Source organism: Malaclemys terrapin, chromosome 16 (genome assembly GCF_027887155.1).
Source record: "Malaclemys terrapin pileata isolate rMalTer1 chromosome 16, rMalTer1.hap1, whole genome shotgun sequence".
In the NCBI taxonomy this organism is placed as follows: Eukaryota; Metazoa; Chordata; order Testudines; family Emydidae; genus Malaclemys; species Malaclemys terrapin.
This window is the reverse complement of record NC_071520.1, coordinates 26,804,524-26,826,006: the sequence shown is the minus strand read 5'-3', so window position 1 is coordinate 26,826,006 and position 21,483 is coordinate 26,804,524. Positions and strand designations below refer to the sequence as shown.

Genomic DNA, 21,483 nt, shown 5'->3' with positions numbered 1-21,483 from the left:
ACAGTGGGGCAAGCATATTTTGCAAGCAGTCTTCTAACTCAACTCCTCCACCCCCAGTCACATTTTAAAATGGACACGTGTAAAATCCAGAATTGTTTCTGCTAACATGAATTAAAAGCCTGGCAAAAAATGCTTGAACTGTGTTACAAAGGGACCTAGGCCCAAATTCCACTCTTGTGTAAATAGGTGACAACCCACTGATGTAAACAGTGTTACATTCTCAACACCTATGCCAAGTCCACCTCTTGATCTAAAACGGTTTAAAGCTGCATTGTCTCTTCCACGCTGACTGGTAACTGCATATAACCCAGCCTAGCAGAAACTCTGTTTTTTCCAGCAGTGCTGAAACTTTGTTTCCTAATACAGGTCACTGTCAAAAGGTTAAGAGAAACTGACACTAAGGAGTAGGGATCCCCCTTCCCAAAGATTACAGGTTATATTAAAAGCGAGGGAGGTTGTTAGACAAGAAACAGTAGAAAAGTGAGAGTGTTGGTGTGCGGGGATCTGGATGGAAAAAGGAAGGCAGCATCTATACTCTGATTGCTCAGCCAGGGAAGACTGCTATTGTTTTCTAACTCATACCTTGAAAGATGGCAGCCGAATGGCCCCTCGTAACCCAATGCCCAAACCAATTCCCTCGTAGCCTAGCCCTTCTCCTTTGTTCCAGTTCTCCAGGAGGCAGGATGTAATTCGATCCTTTGGCTTTGGTTTTTCCTCATCTTTATTTTCGCCAGACTTCACTGGAGTGAGCGATGCCTGCATAAAAGAAACAACATTTAAAGAGGTAACACCACCCTGGTGGGTATGCAAACATTGGAAATGCCTTGAATACCTCGGGGAAGGACCATCACCTATTCAGGCTTTAGCTTCTGGAAAGACAGTATCTTCTGAAAGATGCACCATTATGTCACACGTGCTTAAAGTGTGTGTGTGTGTGTGTGTGTGTGTGTGTGTGTGTGTGTGTGTCCTTTAGAAAATTTGAGCTTTTGTTCACGCCTCCCCAGCATACCAATGCTGAGGCCTATCAATGACAAATACAGAACATACTTGTTCAAGTTTCCATTGGTCAGGGTTGACCCAGATGAATCAGGGATAAGAACTGTATTAAGTCATCTAAGCCACTTCTCTACCAATGCCCCAACCATCAAAGAGTTAAATAAAACAGTGACAGGATCCATCTAAGGGAAACTTTAGGACAACCAACACTGTATATGCAAATAAGTCCTTAAAAGACAGAGTATGTGGCTTACATCACAGTCCAAAACAAGTAAGATAAGACAAGATGCAGAGGAGAGGGGGAATTAGGGGGAATCAGTCTTCAGGAAATGGGGATCGCACACAAGTGCTCTCAGAACTGCCATCACAACCAGACACTTTAGCATAGATGAACCTCTGATGCTTGTGCAAGGAGTTGCATTCTGAACTGGAAGAGTGTCTACCTCAGTTCAAGAGCCTTCCTTGGTGGGATGGATGCAGTCATCGACCGGTTAAATGATCTGAGTAGAGGTTTTCCCCATTTGCCGTTTGTTATAATTGCTTGACACTGGTTGTCCTGATCCTCTTGTAATGGGATTCCGCGCCCCCTCCAATTTAGGTATGTGCATGGACATGGATATGCTGGGTTCATATTGTAGGTTTCCCTCATGCACATTGGGATACACAGTCTGATTTATTACTGTAGGGCTACTTATGAGAATTAGCATCAAAAGTGATTTAAAAAAATTATATGGATTTACAAACAAAAGGGAAAGGGAAAAAAAAAATCAAGCAAATTTTGATTATCAATGTTGATAGTGTCTTTTCAAACTGCGTCTTGCAGATGGACTACATGTTATACACCCAAGAGGATACAGCTTGACATCTGGGAACCTCAAGGCCTTAAAGACTTACAGGAGGGGATTTTTCTTTTCAAAAAGTGATCCACATGTCAAGGATGTAGAGGCAAGCCACGGTCCATTGCCATTTGGCTGTCTACATCAGCTTCAGGATCCTGTCCAACAGACCGTAACACTGATAATATATCCAAATAACCCAGGTTATGTCTGGGGAGCACTCATGTTTAAAAGGGATGGAAAAATGACCTGGCTACTCTTCATATGAAGAGAAGTCTTCTTCCATCTTGGCTATTAAGAAGCTATTTCGCTGCACAAGAGGCACTAACTGCTCTGAGCAATAAGGATAGTGGATCCTGCTGAAAAGCACTCGAGCCACACACGCCTTTTTAGGACTGACCGGTACCCAGTGTCGCACTATCCTCACTCTGCAGCATCTTGCTTCTGGAAGCCACCACATCAGTTCTGATGAAAGAAAGCAGTGAACATTCTCAAGCCTGGTTCCACATACTGTGCCAGAGTGAGCCATGCTTTCTAAACCCCCAGAGTGCAGCTTCAAACAGCAGGTGGTTCCAAGTCTTGACAAGGCAAATGGGCAGTGCTATCCAGTTCAGAGCCCATTTTAGGTCTCCCTAATGCCGGGTGCTGGATCCACAGCTACCACCTTCAGTACCCACATTAAAATAAAATTGGAAAAGCATGTGCAGGAGGAACTTGTGAGTAAAATACGCAGCCTAACACGAGAATACATTTCTACTACTGAGCCAGAATCTATGATACTCCAAATCATACTCTCTCAATCAGAAGTCAATGAGTAAGCTAATGTTCAAGCAGCCTGAATGGCTCCTGGACCCTGAACAGAACCACATGTGGACCACCCAGGAGGATACGACTCACCTTTTGGAGACAGTTCCCTTCTTGAAACAGATTCATGTTCACAGCCCAGAAACCAACAACTGTTGATCTTACTGAGCTGTGTGAAACTACATGAAGTAACTGAGTTACACGTGTGTACCCGTGAAGGACCAATGTTGCGTTGCACAATACTAATGAATTTTAGATGGGTTAGAGAAACCAATGGCCTTTATAACCTAAACCCACTTTATTAGACTTCATTTATTAGCAGACAGAATTAATAAGTGACTTTGGACCTTTTAATTAAAAATTCTTCTTTTTTTTTTTAATTTAAGGCACAATATTATGGTGCAAGGATGATGAGAGTCAAAGAAAAGCTAAGTGTTCATTTTTAGTTAGTAGGGTCAAGGCCCATACTAGCCTTGCATAAAAAGCCTTAGAGGCCTCCAAGCCCAGATAATATTGAAATAGCAAAATCTTTAAAATGAAACATATTAGCCACTCAGAGACTTGATAGACAAATCTACAGTCTCACTTTGAAAAACCCAGCTGCAGCAAAGCACAGCTCATCCAAGGTAGGTGTGGATGGGAAAACTTGATCCAACAGATGGAGAAGAGAATTCAAACCTTTTCAAGGTTGGAGCTCTAGACCTCATGGGTTGGGAGGAGTCAGGATCAACATGCAGCTGTCTCAAGAAGTGGTGACTCTTGACAGCTTTTAAGTGAAGGATGATATAATTTACTTCTGATTGGCTCTTCGGGAATGGATTTCTAAAATTCACTCTGACCCATCCCATGAGGAGGCTTCACAAGCATTATCAGAAGATCAATTCCTTCTACTGCTGTTCATCGACTGAACTGGTCAAAGTTCATTGTCCTCATTGAACACAAAATACAAGTTCAGCTCATATCTGCTAATACAGAAAAAGCTTGAGGAGGATATCAAGCAAGCAATACAGATCATACTAGATTAACTGTAATAGGCCCAAGCTACAACATCAAAATGGCTTGTCTAGACCACTACCACCTTGCTGGACAGCAGTTGGCAGGTTGGCTTTGGAGTTCTGGCACAGCATCAGGTTATTAATTAATGATTATTATTTATATTACTGTAGTACATAGGAACCCCAATGTGTTATATGGGGGACAGTACAAACACAGAACAAAACCAGGTGAACTAGTCAAATGGACTTTTCTGATAGAATTCAATGTCACTACATAGTAACTGTTACACTGCAACAGAATGCTAGTGGTTCATCCAGGGTGGTATCCTACACTAGCCAGTACTTGAGAGGAAGGTTTGAACCCCCCATAATTCACCTCGCTGTATAATATTTATACAGAGCAAAGTGCCAACAAAGATTTCTCAGATCCCAGCTGATGTCCAGCTCACACCCTGCAGCGTCAACAGCCCTGCTCCGTCTGATCCTCGTTAGCGTAACTGCAATTCTAGTTTCATAAGAGTGTAATTTTATTAATCTTACTAGACTATCCAACTTTTCCATAACCTGTGGCAGTGAGTCTATGCAGATTGGGTTTAGAAATATTTCCTATGCTGAATCAAGCTGTAAGTTCCAGGAGAGTGAAGAGAACACAAGAGCTAGCAGCGGCAGAAGTGTATAAAATAGACCGAGTTGCCACTGAAGAGCTCTGCCATCAGTTTTTGGTCACTTCAGGGTCTCGTTTAAGCCAACTTCTCAAATTATCCCATTTCCCTTTATGCACCCACTAGCTAGCTTTATGCTGCACTCACTCTTTTGTTAACATGAGGGACCTTGTCAAGAAGTGAATGTCTTGAGTATTAATCAAGGAGAGAGATGTAGTTCTGAATGCAAGACATTTAACCCAGCACTAAAATGCAGCAAATGTCTGGGGTGGAAACATGGCAGCTGGAAAGGAAGTGAAGAATACCGTGTCCAGCTCAAAGTAGAGGACTCTCCCCTGATACCAGAGTTAACACCTCTCGTCTTACAAAAAATGCCATGGGATCTCAAGTAACAAGTTATGAGGACCGTGGCTCTATGTTACATCCGAAAGTCTAATTTGCAGAACGTATCTGCTGATATTTTACTGCAAGTCAACTAGAGCCAGGTCCTACTCAAGTCAAATGAGAGTTTTCCTCATTGATTTCACTGCGTAAAGATTTAGTCTAGGATTCATCCCCTCCAATTTAATTTTAATGGGACATCTACCTCTTTCCTTGGAAAGCTATTCCATAGTCTCATTGCTCACTCTTTAGGACCTTTTCCTGATACTCCTCCTTAAGTTTCCTCTAATTTGATCCCCCGCATTTTCACTTGCTCACACCCTACCTTGGAACACCTTAAGCCCTTCTTCTCCAGATCTATCTGCACAGCTCTAACGTATGAAACATTAAGAGTGCCTACCTTTGCTAGACGTTCTTTCTTGTCCCACCAGTCATCGAAGGCTCTGAATGCTACCACCTCGACCATTTTCCGGTTCAAGTCCCTTTTCATAATTGCTTTTAATTCCTTCACAATCACCAAGAGGACACCGTCCACAGTAGCTTTGTGCGGATCCTCCTTCTTCGGCACATAACCCGGTGGTGGGACCGAGGGGTCAAACTTGGGCAGCGGCGGCCATTGCTGCCCCCGGCCAATAGCTGCCCCCATCGAGAAGGGACGGTAGGGAGGAAGATTCACAAACTGCATCCGGCTTCCCATAAAAGGTGGGTACTGGTACGTGTTCTGCCCCTGCATCATGCGGCTCAGCATTTGAGTTTGCATCTGAAAGGACATTGGCATGCCGCCCCACTGGTTGCCCAGGACATTTATCATATCCACTTGCATGACAGGAAACATGCCAGGATGGAATGGAGGAAGTGGAGGCAAGATATGAGGCGGTGGGACCCCAGGTGGCGCAGGAAGCGGCGGTGGTGGGACGGTGACAGCTGGATGAGTTGGTGGAGGTGGTGGTGGTAGAGGTGGCGGCATTGGAAAGCCTGGTTGGGGTGGGGGTGGAGGTGGAAGTGGAGGGAACCCTGGTGGGGGCATGGGTATCGACTGAGTCATCACAGCAGAGTTGCTAACAGAGGAGTTCACCACAATAGTTTTGGCACATTCTGCACTGGTGATTGGTGAAGAATTCATTTCATCGTCAGATATTTCCATGTCCTCCCCTGAAGAATGCTGACCCTGGAAGAAAGGGGAAGAGAAACACATTCCTTTATACTGGTTGTTTGGAACAAGAGTCATGTTACTGACATTTTAATCATAATTGGATAAAGGAAAGCGATGTACAGGAAGGTGTGTCCCACTGAGCACATGGAGTTTCATTTAAGCCATTCTGTTTCATGTCAGACTACACATGGAACCTCCAGGAAGTGATGCGGTAAAAGCTTTCTAACAGCGAAACAGCTCTAGCCAGCTGAATAGCAAAAATTGGCTTCTATGCAACATAGTAAATGCTGCCCCCATATTTTGTTAAGCACCTACAATCCCACTTCGGTGAGCTACACAATCTGTTGCTGACACATAGTACGGACAGAGAATACAATTTAAAAGAGTAACTAATCAACCTTACACTCTCCAGCAAGTTAGTGTTTCCACTTTTAAAAATCATAATCCTCAGACTTTAGCAGCTAAATATTGACCGTAAGTAACAGTCAGAAGAGAGGTGATGTTTGCAACTGTTACAATTATGCCTTATGACAAAGTGTTTCAGACTGAGAAAGGAGCGCCTTATCTACTTTTCAATGATCTTTGATCCTCAGAGATTGAATCCAAAATTCTCAGAGGTAGGGGAATGGGGAGAGGCACTGACCCAGGGTATGTCTACACTTGGAGCTAGGGATGTGGATTCCCAGCTTGAGTAGACACACTGAACTAGTTCTCATCAAGCTAGTGAACTAAGAATAGTAGTGTAGCCACAGTAGAAAAGGCAGCAGCAAATGTGGGCATTGGGTACCTCCCCCAAGGGCAAACCCGCTCAGGCCTCACGGGTACCTGCCACTGCCTGTCCTACTTTGGCTACGCTATTATTTTCAGCACATTAGATCAATGAGAGCTAGCGCGAGTAGGTCTACTTGAGAAGAGAATCACACCCTTATCTCCAAGTGTAGACAGAGCCAGTGGTGAGCTGGAGCCGGTTCGCACCGATTCGCGGGAACCGGTTGTTAAATTTAGAAGCCCTTTTAGAACCGGTTGTCCCGCGTGTCTAAAAGGGCTTCTAAATTTAACAACTGGTAAAGCTCCGGCAACTCCCCGCCCCGCCTCCGGCCCCAGCTCACCTCTGCCTCCTCCCCTGAACGCTCCACCCCTCTTCTCCTCCCCCTCCCCTGCTTCCCGCGAATCAGCTGTTCGCACGGGAAGCCTGGGAGTGCTGAGAAGCAAGTGGCAGCTTCGCACAGGTGAGCTGGGGCAGGGGGGTGTGAGGAGGGTTCCAGGGAGGTGCGGCCCAGCCGAGCGGCTCCAGCCCTGGCCGAATGATGAGTCTGTAGCGCCAGCAGCCACCTCCAGGCAGTGCGGTAAAGGAGCGGGGAGCAGGGAGGGGGTGTTGGCTGGAGGGCAGGGGAGTTCGGGGTGGTGGTGGGGAGGGTGGATAGGGGTTGGGGCAATCAGAGGGCAGGGAACTGGGGGATTGCATGGGGGCAAAGGTCCCGGGGGGGCAGTCAGGAAGGAGCAGGGGTTGGATGGGGTGGTGGGAGGCAGTCAGGGGCAGGGGTTCCAGGGGCGGTCAGGGGACAGAGAGAAGGGGTGGTTGGATGGGGCAGGGGTCCCAGGGGGCCATCAGGAATGAGAGGAGGGGTTGGATGGGGCGACGGGGGGCAGTCAGGGGACAGGGAATGGGGGTGGATGGGGCAGGTGTCGGGGAGGGCATCAAGGAACGTGGGGGATTGGATGGGCCAGGAGTCCTGGGGGGCGGGGGCGGACCACGACCCCCTCGTGGGATGAGGAGGAGGGAACTGGTTGTTAAGATTTTGGCAGATCATCACTGTACAGAGCCCAAGTTTCTGAACAGACACTCTACACGACCATATGGAATATGGATATAGATATTTTGTATAAAATGCAAAACCTACGTCCCCCTTCGCCCCCCCCCCAAAAAAAACAACCCCACCAAACAAAAACAAAAAAAAAAACCCATTCAAAGTCAATGGTGCTATTATGTAAATGGATTAAGACATCCAAGGGCACCTGGCTGCTCTGAGATTCAGAGAGTACCAAGAACTGCCTTTGTAAACACCATACAGCACAACAGCAACTGATCAGCTAAATCCATTCTAGATAGAGTTGCACTTAGCAAACAAGGTCTCAGCTGCCTAGTATACTGGAAAGGCATTTTAGGCTTGGAGTCACACAGGAAGCAGATGTATCCCATCCCATCCCTCAGATGATTAAAAAAAAAAAACATTAAAAACTCCAGCAGCAAAATATAGGGAATGGAAGAGGCACCCAACACTCAGAGGCAGTTTTTTTGGAATACTTGATCAGGGCAAAGCTGCTTATTAACTGGATCTCAGTTAGGGTCAGAGTGACAGCACCTTGTCACTGGCCCCAGGGGAAGAAAAAAAAAAAATAAAATTCAGTCTCCATTTTTCCAGCTAGCAGCACTGAATAGTGGGAGCACAACTGATCACCTATTTCCCCTCTGCATCCGCTGCTTGAACACAACTGGACCCACTGCCTTATTATTTCTTGCAAGCAGTTCCTTCTTCCCAACCGCAGTGCATAACAAGGCAAAACAAACAGCTTGCACATTGCCACATGCTAGACTAAATACAGAAACCACCCCACAAATCCAAAGACACGGAACCTGCACAATAGTTGTGGCTGTATTTTTGCCATAACAGTCAAGGGATTCATGGGGTCTGTGATTTTTGTGGGGTTGTTTTTTTTTAACTGGAATATTTGCGCATGGGTGGATGAGCATGTTGGCAAAACAGCTGAATCGATTGCACTGTGACTACCAACACACACTATAAAAACATGAATCATCAATCAAAGGATACTTCTGGTACAGCAACTACCACCAGAGAGCAGGCTAAGCACAAGACTTGCAACAGCATGCTCGCAAGCCTTCAGCTCACGGTGCACCTCTTTTGTCAGGCCCCTTCCTTAACTCATAAACTGCAAAATGATCACACCAGCAAGTGCCAACCCCCAGAACTGAAGCTCTGCATAGCTCGAAAGCTTGTCTCTCTCACCAACAGAAGCTGGTCCAATAGAAGAGATTGCCTCACCCACCTCGTCTCTCTAAGCTAGACCCAACCACTCATAAGTAAGTGGTTTACAAAAATGGCAAGAAAACTGGCCCTTTTTCCTGAAAAATCACCAACATACATGTACTAATGCTATGGTGGGTGCCTTAGAAATAGAACAAATAATTGATATTTCAGTGGCTTATCTGTAACAGCTGAACAAAAAATAAATTTGGGTTCAAACAAAACATTTCATTCAACCAGAAACTTGGGGGGGGGAGGGAGAGAGTTAGAGGGGCAGGAGGAGGGTATTTTTTCTTTTTAGACCAGGTTTTTGGGTGTTTTTCACCATTTTATTTATTTAACAGATCTAGCTACATTTTGAAATGAAACACTGATTTTCATTTAGACTTTTCAAAGCCCCTCCTCCATTTTTTATTTGGCTGAAATTGTTTGCCACATTCAACCCAAATTTGCAAATAGATTTGTTTGATGGGAAAATGCATTTTTCAGCAAACAAGCTATTAGCCAAAAGACATTTGCCCAGCTCCACTTTGAAATGCTGGTAATAATGGTTTGTCTCTGCCCACTGTTAGTAGGGTTGCCAATTTTGGTTGGATGTATTTCTGGAGATTTCATCACGACATCTTTAATTAAAGATTAATCTTTAATTCTGGGAGACTCTAGGCCAATCCTGGAAGGCTGGCAACCCTAACTGTTAGCAGAGCTCTACAGAGTGACAGTGACATGGGAATAATTCTGAAAGTGCTCAGCGTCTTGCGTTAGTAACTCTCTATCTTCACGCATGCATTTTATAAATCCTAAAATGACTGGCTAAAATTGAAAAATAAAGTGTGTCTGGGGTCCGAAACAATTACCCAAAGCACTGGACTTTCAATATAATTATGATTTCTGCCCTCTTCATCCTGAGCACCTCGTGACTTGCCATCTAAAATTTCCAATTGTGTTTAATACACTTTGCAATCTTTCCCACTGGTCCACTCTGGCAGCTCAGGGAGCAGCAGATTATGTCTCAGGGACCAGGAAAGCTATGAATGAGGAGAAAGCCTGCAGTTTCAACAATGCTTCAGCGAAGGGGGGCAGAGGAGGGGAATGAATAGACAGGTCGTGTCAGGTGTAAGGAAGGTTACTTGAAACTAGACCCATTTTTCAACAAGCGAAGCATGAAAGATGTTGTTAAAAAGCACCCAGATCCAACACAGGAGGTGCTCAATGTAAAATATCCATTACTGGTTATGAAACCCAAGGGAATCTGGTGTGTTCAGGTTACTGAGCAAAGCAAGAGGTGACTTTAAATTCTGCTGGCTGAGCAGTGCTGAGATCTGTAGGGAAAGTCACTTCACCTCCTCCTGGTGGGGGAACAGTACAAGGCAGAGAGACAGAATATGAAGATCCATGGCAAGCGTTGGGGCCCAGATCCACCTACATTTTCCGTGCGCCCTAGGCAGACTGTCTCCCAGTCCTCCCCTTCTTCCACAAGGGAGGCAGCGTAAGCCCGCCACGGCAGCTGGACAGCTTGTACTTCACTGGCTCCTGGTTCTCCACCTCCGATATACTGCGCCAACATTATGTGACATTAATCCCAATGATCCTGCCCGAGTCAGCACCTTCTTTCTGGAGCACAGGTAATGCTGAGGCACCATGATCAGCAGTACCCTCTGTTGGAAAACCCCCACCAGAAGGTAGCCTATTTACATTATAACTCATAAGACCTGCTCACGGGAACTACCGCCACCCAGAATTCCCCAACATTCCGAACACTCTTAGAGGGTCATTCTAGGCAGCTGTCTCAGTGCTGGGCAATCCTGCATAGAGGATGAGGAGGGAAGATTTCCTCTTCAAGGAATGATCTAGCAGAACGGTGTTCAAAATTATAGGTAACAAAAGCCAGCAGGCCTAACCTGACTTCTTTTAAAACTTTAATAAAGTGCTTTGGCTACAAATGAGCTTCTCTTTATTCTTTTATTTGGCTTACTTGCACTGACATGGGAACTGCAAATACACATGGACTAAAGTCCAGTGTAAGTTTGGAATGCTGCTGTAAATTATTCTGAGAGACAAGGTGGATGGGTGGGTCTGGCCAGATGTGAAGAAGAGCTCTGCATAAGCTCGTCTCTCACACCAACAGAAGTTGGTCCAATAAAAGATATTGCCTCACTCACCTTGTCTCTCTAATATTTTGGTACCAACACGGCTACAAAAATACTGCATACAACAATGTAAATTCTTCTGACATTTATGGGGTTGTGTATGGAAAGTCACAACATTTGCCCATCCTTCCTAAAACATCAAGGCTTTGCAATTCACCAGTATCTGGAGAGCAAACAGGATTTGAGGTCCAATTTTCATCCCATGGGGAGATAGAGAAGAAAGGTAAAAGGTAACAGTAGGGAGAGACAGGGCAGAAAGGAAAGAGGAAAAAAACAATACACAAGATTAGGAGAGAGAGGTGAAAGCTAAAGCTTCGGCTTCAGCTTGGCAACCCCTGCCCAGGTCAGTGGGGCTTGGGCGGGCTCAGGCTTCTGTCCGTCCCCCCGCTCCTAGGGTGGTGTAGTAATTTTTATGGTTAGAAGGGGGTTGCGGTGCAATGAAGTTTGAGAACCCATGGCCTAGACCATCTGCCCATCCCTCATTTTCTTCATGAAAAAAAGTGAGTAGGCTTTGTTCACTTGGGGACTCCATTTCCACAAAACTGGGTTAAATCACAGTCCTTGATATTATACCAAAACCAATGAGTCCTGGATTTCAAAAGGATAGTTTATCAAATGAGTTCAGAGAAAGCCAATCCTGCCACAAGAAAAGGCACTTCTAACTGTATTAATCTGTGTTGCACCTCTGAGTCATCAGTGTTGCCATCTTCACTTTGCACTAATGTGTTTAAGAATTGGCATAACAGGTATTTAATTATATGCATGCCACATTTTTCAAAGGTGTTCTAGAATGCAAATCTGTTTGGATAGACCGGCATAACTGGTTTTAAATGGCCTCATTTATTGTCAATCCAAAACGCCAAGTGCCCCATTTGATACTGGTACAGCGAGTTGTCAGCACAGAGACTTCTACAGCAAAGAAAACAGAACACCACATCCTGAGATCCCATGGTCGATTAGACTGGATAGCGATGGAATTTGGAGCCCCTCACATCTAGAGTAACAATCCTAATCCAGGTCAGTAATGACCAAAATTAGTCATTATTTGGTGACCTAAATCTTAATCCAATCCAGTCTCAGTTGAGAAAAGTTCCACATTACAAAATTCATCAGCACAATTGGTATCCTTTTCAGTAGTTTCAAGCACTGAGGTGAAGCCAGAGAGATTGAGCTCTCCTCTAAACTGTAGGAGTGATCTCATGAACAGGGACAAGGTCTGTGTTTGGAAGTCTGCACTATAACTGTCCATGCTCTATCTGTCCTGTCCCAGGAGAATTTTATAAGCACTAATTTCACTTTAAAATAACAGAGGGGTAGCCGTGTTAGTCTGAATCTGTAAAAAGCAACAAAGGGTCCTGTGGCACCTTTAAGGCTAAGTCTTACTTTAAAATAAATAAGTCTCATAACATCTCACTGAAATCTAGACACACAGATGTGATCAGAACTTGACAACTGCCTGTCACTTTTACTCAAACCTTCTGTTTATCATCAAGTCACACATTTGTGCTAGGCAGCCTGTATCACCAAATGCAAAAGATTACTCCAATCTATCCCTACAGTAAATAGCACTGGGTCAGCAATCCCAGTTGAACCATCAAGAACGAATATAATGAAATGCAGGTTAAATAGCAGTCAGTGTGATGCAGGACGAGATTGTTAATATTAATGAAGAAACAAAGCATTGCTTGTAAAATGTGGAAACTCCGTTGCGCCTGTTCCAGCTAATGCTCGAAACAAAAAGAGGAGGGAACAAATTTACTTTCCCTTTCTCCCTCCAGCAAAACATGTCCTGAGAAAGGAAAATGTAACATTAAGTTTTACTTTTCTGGCGATACCTCATGAAAAGGGAGAAAAAACAGACTCTTGACGATTTTAAAAAGAGTGCTCACAGTCAGCACCTAGGTGCATATACACAATATAAACAAACAACAATTTAAATTATACTAGATTTACCAACTTGAATGCTCTTTGTGAGATATTTAAGCTCCAAATCTTCCCTCCTATACACCGGCCAACGAATGGGAACTGTGGAGGCAGAATATGGCCCTTAAAGCTATGACTAAAAATCTGAGTAGTCCGCATTTAAATACCAAAATCTTAGTAATTTTAAATGTTGAGAGGAAGTCTGGCAAGAGAGCTAGAAAAGAAGCCAGTCCCGCGTCTCAAAATAAAACATTACTTTAGCATAACCTCACTGAATGACAAAAGACTGAGCACTTAAACGACTTCACTGAGTTTTGGATTAGGCCCATCCAAAGAGGTTCACAAAAAGGAGGGAGCAAGTATCATTAATCTCTTTTTCAAAAACAACACTCCACTGCCTGTGAAACTGAGGCACCAGAGAAGTTAACTGATTTAACAAAGGCAAACGGCAAGGCAGTGACAGAGTCAAGAATAGAACCAAGGTTCCTCTAACTTCCTAGCTACTAGACTATTGCTGCCATTTATTGCAGGGTACATGTTGGGCTCTCTCCTACCATCCGCATGACAGAGTGGTGGTATTCTATAAAGAAAATAGCCCAAGGTCAATATGCCCACGATTAGAAGAAAACAATGGCCCTCGAATCTATTACATACAAATCTCCTTGAGCAATTTCCTGAGTTGCTTCTCCTGGAAATCTGAAAGAGAACTGAACATTTTAAACTTGTCACTCGATTTCTTACTACAGAACATAGGGTGACCAGATGTCCCAATTTTATAGGGGACAGTCCTGATTTTTGGGTCTTTTTCTTATATAGGCTCCTATTACCCCCCACCCCTGTCCCGATTTTTCACACTTCTTGTCTGGTCACCCTACCAGAACAAAAACAACTCCAAGACTGAGCATGCAGCCTAGTCACACGCAACAGTTCCTCAAAAACACGATATTGCACTGAGAAACATTTTCCTTTTCTTTAAACACAAACAGATTCAAACCCAGCACAGAGATCCTGCTGCAGACACAGGTGGCATAGTGCAACACGTCATTATTTTGCTGTCCAGAGTTAGATGCCAGGGCAGAAGTGCTGGTTTTTAGGGATTTTTTTGTTTTGGTTTTAATTACACACACACTTTCAGGGAACAACTGCAAAGCATATAGAAAAGAACACCGCACCCAACGATACATTTTGCCTTTCAGAAGTGGAATGATCAAGCAGTAAGACATGAGCGAGTGGATGCTATTAGTAATTATCTTTTGCTGGCTAGTGGCAGTCATGAGGCCGAAACACTCAAGAGCATATTTATGACAAACTCCTCCTGCATTTTTAATTGACATCATAAAACAGATCTTTCTTTCAATGATGCATATATTGTAAAGCACTGGTTTTCAACCAGTGGTCCGTGGACTTCTGAGGACCCGCAGACTATGTCTAAGGGGTCTGCGAAAGGTTGTTACTACTATAGAACAGTGGCTTTCAACCTGTGGTTTATGGACCCCTGGCAGTCCTCCGACCATGTCTAAGATTTCCAAATGGGTTCGCACCTCCATTAGAAATTTTTTAGGAGTCTGAAAATTAAAAAAAGGTTGAAAACCACTGCATTAGAGGCTATCTGGGACCAAACATGCAAATAGAAGCTACAATTGTTTGTTTACTGTCTCTTCCCCAGACCTTTCACATCCATTAGTCTTGTCCTTCATCTTACTGTAGACAGCAAACACCAGCATGCATAAAGAACGAGGGCTAACAAATTTATTTGAGCATAAGTTTTTGTGGGCTAAAACCCAATTCATCGGATGCATGCAGTGGAAAATACAGTAAGAAGATATATATACACACACACAGAGGACATGAAAACATGTGTGTTGCCATACTAACTATTATGAGAGTAATCAATTAAGGTGGGCTATTATCAGCAGGAGAAAAAAATACTTTTGTAGTGATAATCAGGATGGCCCATTTCCAACAGTTGACAAGAAAGTGTGAGTAACAGTAGGGGGAAAAATTAGCATGGGAAAATAGGTTTTATTTTGTGTAATGACCCATCCACTCCCAGTCTTTATTCAAGCCTAATTTAATGGTGTCCAGTTTGCAAATTAATTCCAATTCTGCAGTTTCTCGTTGGAGTCTGTTTTTGAAGTTTTTTTGTTGGAGTATTGCAACTTTGAGGTCTATAGAAGTGGGTTTTAGCCCACAAAAGCTTATGCTCAAATAAATTTATTAGTCTCTAAGGTGCCACAAGTACTCCTGTTCTTTTTGCTGATACAGACTAACACGGCTACCACTCTGAAACCTAGCAGCATGCATGCGGCTGCAGCTATACAAAAAAATTATTATTATTTGTATCAGACTCCTTATCCTCTACTAAACTTCTCCTTCTAGGAGATCCTTTTGCCTCATTTGCCCACATCAGCCATTCTTCTATGACACAACTTACTACAGAACAGCTTCCTGAATCAACACTTGCCACTCCCAAAAAAAGGAGCTTGTTTTGCAAAGCCAGGGTGCAATATCAGACTAAAACTCCACCACACACCATTTGTAGTGAGTCTGTACGGGCTCACTGTGGGTTCAGATTGTCAGCTCTTTGGAGCACAGACTACTGGAAAGTGCGATGTATAGCTACATGCAAGTTATAAGATTACAATATCATGTAATGTAAGTAAATGACTGAATACTCTTCAAAACAAAAAGTGTTTAATTAGAGAATGGAAGATTGTAAATAGCCAAATTTACTTCCACACTTTTGACACAGCACCTTTCAAATCAAATCATTGGGCAAAGGTTACAAAAGGAAATTCTGCAAGAAGAGAAAGCGACACAGGCAGAGAGGGAAAGTAGATTAAGTCAACAACCAACCCCAATGCATATGCTGGTACTGTGCTACAAAAGGTAGGATTTCAACACACTAAGAGTTTTTGTTTGTTCATTTTTTAACTGCTCAGTATAAAACTTTGGGTGTGTTTTTTATTTTACTAACAAATAATAATAGTTATAAGCAATGGCAACACCTCACTCAATGCATGCTGCGTCTTGGCTTGTTTTTGATTGTGTTGTTAAACTGGCAGCAAATTGGAGCAAGGACACATTATTTGTTTGGCACAGATCACCCACCATTCAGAACAGTGTAAACCTACACTGCTCTACAAATAGAGACAAAAGCAATTGTAAAATTTAAAGTACTCATCAAAAACAAAGAGCATCTTATTGGAAAAAATCAAACATCACCCCCTAATTTATGCTGCTTTGTTAAACGCTCAGAGGAAGCCTTAAGACGATACCGGAAAACACAAAGGAATAGAGGGAGCAATTCCCCAGAAAACCACGTCTCACTCCTAGGACTACCTGGTGTGTAAAGAAATGCCACTACGGTGCATGTTTGTGTCTCACAATGTGCCAGGCTCAGGTGTTGGTTCCTAATTAGATTGTGCCTCATGCAGGGAGAAACCACAGAAGGGCAATTGAGAATATCTGAAGTCAACTACCTCAGCTCACCTGGGCATTTTAATAAGCAGCGGAATAGCTCTCTCATAGCAGAGAAATGCCTACGGCTAGTACTGGCAAAAAGGAAGGAAGATCCCCTTAATAGTCACATTCAGCTTCTTTTTACACTTGGAACACCAGTAAATCAGCTCCTGTTTTAACATCTATGTAGGATCTGGAATCCAGGCCACTGGTCCTCTCCACAGAGTGAGACCCAGTAAATTAAGATGAAGGAACCTAATATGGTCACAGTACTGTAGACAGAAGCACCTGAGGCAGAATCATCTTTCTGGTATTGAACTGCTGGTGGTATGCGTAGATAAGCTTCCTGTGGGTCCACAGATGAACACTGGAATGACCATGTGTGTTGTGTGTGAACCTTTTGGGCACAAAGTGACCTTGGTCTAACTATTTTAAGCCCAAAATGGGACAAACCCCGCTTGTTCTTTTGGGGACAATGAAATAAATACCAGAGAATCTCTTGTCAGGAGGAAATGGAACAACAGGATCAACTGCTTGTATTTGCCTATGGCTAATACCTTGATCTTTTGTTCAAGAATTGAGGCAGCCTGTGGGGGACAACGCTGTTCTGAGCAAAGGGGATAGATGTAGGCAGTAACCTTGGGATGCTGCAGAGAGCTCAGTGGTCTGAGGCGATCAGGTCTCCACTGGTCTAGAAAGGTGAGAAGTCTGCCCTTTAGCTCCTGAGGTCTCTTGAAAGGGAGAGAGGACGACTCCAGGAATGGACACAACAGGGAGCCTTGAGGTCCCTCTCAGGAAGGGTTAGAGCCAAAGAAATAGGTCCTCTGGAAGTTTCTTTCCTTTACTGCCAGGACCATAAAAGTTAAAAATTGGGTCTGTTATAAAAGTTAAATATTTGGGGTTGGCTTTTCACAAGCTCTCGGCATTGATCTAACGGCTCCCATTGGCTCCCACTGAACACTTCTGAAAACCCCATCCTTGGGCTTTTCATGACGAGCCCCAGCATCTGATCCCAAATTCTGATGGGAGAATTTAGAGGAGCCAGACTCTTCCTCTGGGACGTCCTCAGACATAGCTGTCTGCAGGGACAACCCCCACAGGAGAAGAAAGGAGAGCTTCCCCAAAGCTCTTTCCTAGCGATTACCTGTTTATTGTGAGATTTGTCAAGAAGGTTTAAGCCAGCTTTATCAGGAAGAGTAGGAGATGCAGGGGGGGGGGTGTCCTGCCTTGGGCAGCTATTTAACAATGCAGCCAGTTTCTGCAGACATACTGTTCTGGTTTCCCTATTTAGGGTGGGGGAAGGAAAGGGATATTTTAAGGAGCCATTTGCACTCTTCACTTCAAAGGCTTTAGCCAACAGGGAAGCTAAATCATGCATAAGTGATGGTGGAGTGGCAAGAGAATACCCCCTACTGACCAAAGAGTCAGGGAATAGTCTCTACTTCTCCCAACGACTTCTATGCAGATCAGCCAGACCTGCTGGAGGTGGAAGATCCAGGTAAATCTCCCGTCCATCACCTCCTGATTCAACAGTTCAGAGTCTCTGGAAACAAATAAGGTAAATCCAGCTGATAGAGGGCCTGAAAAAAGAACATTTAATTGGCTTGCTCTTTGAAGTTTTCTGCCATCTCAGACACTACCAGTGGATTTTATTCTAAGGTTTTGCAGGCTGGAAAGAGCAGGGATTTGAGGCTGCATCTTATTCTCTAAAGAGACAGAGAAAGACCAAGGAATTTGGGGCTGATGGGAGGAGACCTAAAGTCCTCAGTACCAAAACTATTATAGATACGATTGGTGCTACTGCCTCTCATGTGCAGTCACAGATCCATTCAGCATTCCACAGTGGTACCTTAGGGTCAAAGTTAAAGAAAGGAACTAACTATATTAGATCAAAGTCCATCTGCAAGCAAAAAGGACACAATATCCTAGTAGAGGTCACAGATAGCATGCAGTACTAGGTAACAGCTCAGAAAGCCACTTCCCAAACTTTGGAATTTCCTCTCATATATAAAACTATTAAGTCAAACTAACTCATGAATTCAGTTCTTGCTACTCCGCGCAAGTAATAAAGCAGGTAAGCCTGCAAAACAGCCTGGTCTGCTAGCAAGTAACTATCAAACCAGTTTATTTTTGTACAGACACTGTATTCAATCTAGATCTACTGGTGAAAAGTTGTTTGATTTGACTTTCTTCCTTAACACCTCTCTACTACCACCAAAAATGGATGAAATCATGTGACTATTATTATTATTGCTACTACTACTACTATTATGTAATTAGGGAAGCACTGTCTTTGTTCCAGTTGGGAATTTCTGCAGATTTCCCACAGTCAGTAATAAAAGGAGTTCAATATGTAATAATATATTATCAACTAAGAGAAATGCAGCCCTTGCAGTATGGGGTTTCCTCAGTAAGAATATAATAATACAGGGAGATGGTGTTTGAGAGGCAGTGGGCAAAAAGTAGTATTTATCAAGTCACCTTTCAATTCTACCCTTCTCTTTAAAAACTAATGATCTTTCTTTCACATCAATTTTCTCTTGGAACGGATGCTGTCAGAGTTACAGGTGAGCTGCCTTTTAGATACCTTTGCACTGCCTCTCGAGTGCACCCCTCAGGTGACTGCCTGGCTTTCTTCACCTCTCTGAAGGTTGGAATGCCATAGTTCAAGCACTCTTTGACTGGAACTCCAGGTTGCAGCCCCCATTTCCCAACTGTGTAAACATGACAGGATCAACTGTATTTGGCACCTGCATTAAAATTTCTCTCCAGAAACTTGTGACCTGCACCCGATTAAAGTGACTGAAAACAAAAGTATTGTTTATTTACCCAAAAGGTACATAAGCAGAGAAAAGTATTAAATCACCAAAAGCCCCATATGTCTGGCTCCTACAGAAAACTTCTTTACCTTGCAAGTTTTTGGTAAATTCCACTCAGACCAGGATGCCTACTTCTGACCTGGGAGGGACAGACAGATCTGCTGCTGTTTCTCTCTCTCTCCCTGTCAGCATCTCTCCCCAAGCAGCTGCTGCCTGGTCTCCCATTCCTTTCTCTCCAGGTGGGTTTTAACAGGTTATGATCCTTTTCAACTTAGGGTCCCAGATGGAAAAACAAACTTGTTAACCTGGCTTGAACCGGTCAAGTAGGCATTTCCCAATTAACAGTTCTTTATTGTTCTCATTAGGACCCTTGGTATTATCTCTGCAGATATCTTATTTCTGTCATTGCTTCATTTTTCCAACTTCATAGAGGCAGGCAGAATATCATCAAGCCGGTAAACTGACGTACATATAATATTCATAAAAATAATACAGCTATCTCCCTCAATCCCCATCAATGCCTATAGCAATATCCAGTCAGGAGCATCAGAAAGTTTTTCCTTTTCAAACCTGCCCAATGAACAAGAGCTCTGTACCAGAAGGCAAGTTCCCCCTTGGTGGTATTCCTCTCCAGATGGTGGGGGGGGGCAGTGCAGGAGGAAGGCTAGAAGTAGAAAAACTTTCTACAATTGTAGCTGGAGATTCTTGGCTAAACTTGTAGCTAAAGGTACCCAAATGAACGACATCTGGCTTCCCCTTAGCTCCCTGCAGATATTATACTTGCTCAGTTACCTTAATACAGATGAGAAGCAGCACATAAATTACGGTAAGTAGCAGCAAATGTCACAAACTAACGCTGTTTTCAATACATCCCTCAACTGGGGTGGTGTTTCCATTGGCATTTTGATTTGATGAAAAACATTTATAAGGATAGCATTGCAGTTTGTATGTAAAATAGGTAGAGAACGAAACTTGAATAACTGAATTTAGAGATGGAAAAGGCAGACTAGGCCATCTTATTCTCGCCTGCTGAGAACTTCTATAGCCAGTCTTTGCCCTCTCTTTGCTGATTTGTGCTTGGATAGGCCCAGATTCTTCACTTATTCTCTCCCATAGAAAGTCGCAATCCTGGGATAGTTATTTCAGAGGTGATCATCGTGAAAGTAAGCAAGTCACTGCAAATAGGTAGGTTGTTTATTAGTTAGAACAAGAGACTAAAAGTCAGGAAACCTGTGTTCTGGTTCCTGACTGAACTTTGGTTCCCTTTCCTAATTTGCTGTGAGACTGTGGGCCTCTCTGGGCCTAAGTTACGCCATCTGTAAAAATGGGAATGATAACACTTAAAGCACTTTGCTTAAATTATTGAGATTCTTGACTGAAAATCACTGAAAGAGTGAACAGTAATATTATTAGCATTACAATTCCTGTCCAGGATCCAAAGAGGATGGGCTGGGAAAAATCTAAAGCTCTTATTTCCCTCCTATTAAAATCTCTCCCCTAACAACGCTTTTGTGTGTTCAATATATCAATTTTAAACACATTTGAGTGTACATGCAATAGGCCATAAGAACGGCCATACTGGGTCAGACCAAAGGTCCATCTAGTCCAGTATCCTGTCTTCCAACAGTGGCCAATGCGAGGTGCCCCAGAGAGAATGAACAGAATAGGTAATCATCAACTGTTCCATCCCCTGTTGCTCACTCCCAGCTTCTGGCAAACAGAGGCTAGAGACACCATCCCTGCCCATCCTGGCTAATAGCCATTGATGGACCTATCCTCCATTAATGTATCTAGTTTTTTTTTTAACCCTGTTATAATCTTGGCCTTCACAACATCCTCTGGCAAGGAGTTCCACAGGTTGACTGTCCGTTGTGTGAAAAAATACTTCCTTTTGTTTGTTTTAAACCTAGTGCCTATTAATTTCATTTGGTGGCCCCTAGTTCTTGTGTTATGAGAAGGAATAAATAACACTTCCTTATTTTCTTTCTCCACACCGGTCATGATTTTATAGACCTCTATCATATCCCCCCTTACTCGTCTCTTTTCCAAGCTGAAAAGTCCCAGTCTTATTGATTTCTCCTCAGATGGCAGCCATTCCATACCCCTAATAATTTTTGTTGCCGTTTTCTGAACCTTTTCCAAATTCAATATATCTTTTTTGAGATGGGGCGACCACATCTGCATGCAGTATTCAAGATGTGGGCGTACCGTGGATTTATATATATTTTTTCTGTCTGAGGCCACGTCTAGATTACTCCAGA

At 43.4% G+C, this 21,483-nt stretch overlaps 1 protein-coding gene across 1 annotated transcript in view; it reads right to left on the bottom strand.

The window, feature by feature from the left end:
* SETD1B (SET domain containing 1B, histone lysine methyltransferase) overlaps positions 1-21,483 on the bottom strand; it is a 64,846-nt gene that overhangs the window by 20,925 nt on the left and 22,438 nt on the right. Inside the window, exons 7-8 of the mRNA XM_054006599.1 lie at positions 5,075-5,842; positions 583-756 (exon numbers count right to left, since the gene is read on the bottom strand). Of these exons, the coding sequence (XP_053862574.1) occupies positions 583-756; positions 5,075-5,842 (942 nt within the window). The remainder of the gene's footprint in view (positions 1-582; positions 757-5,074; positions 5,843-21,483) is intronic.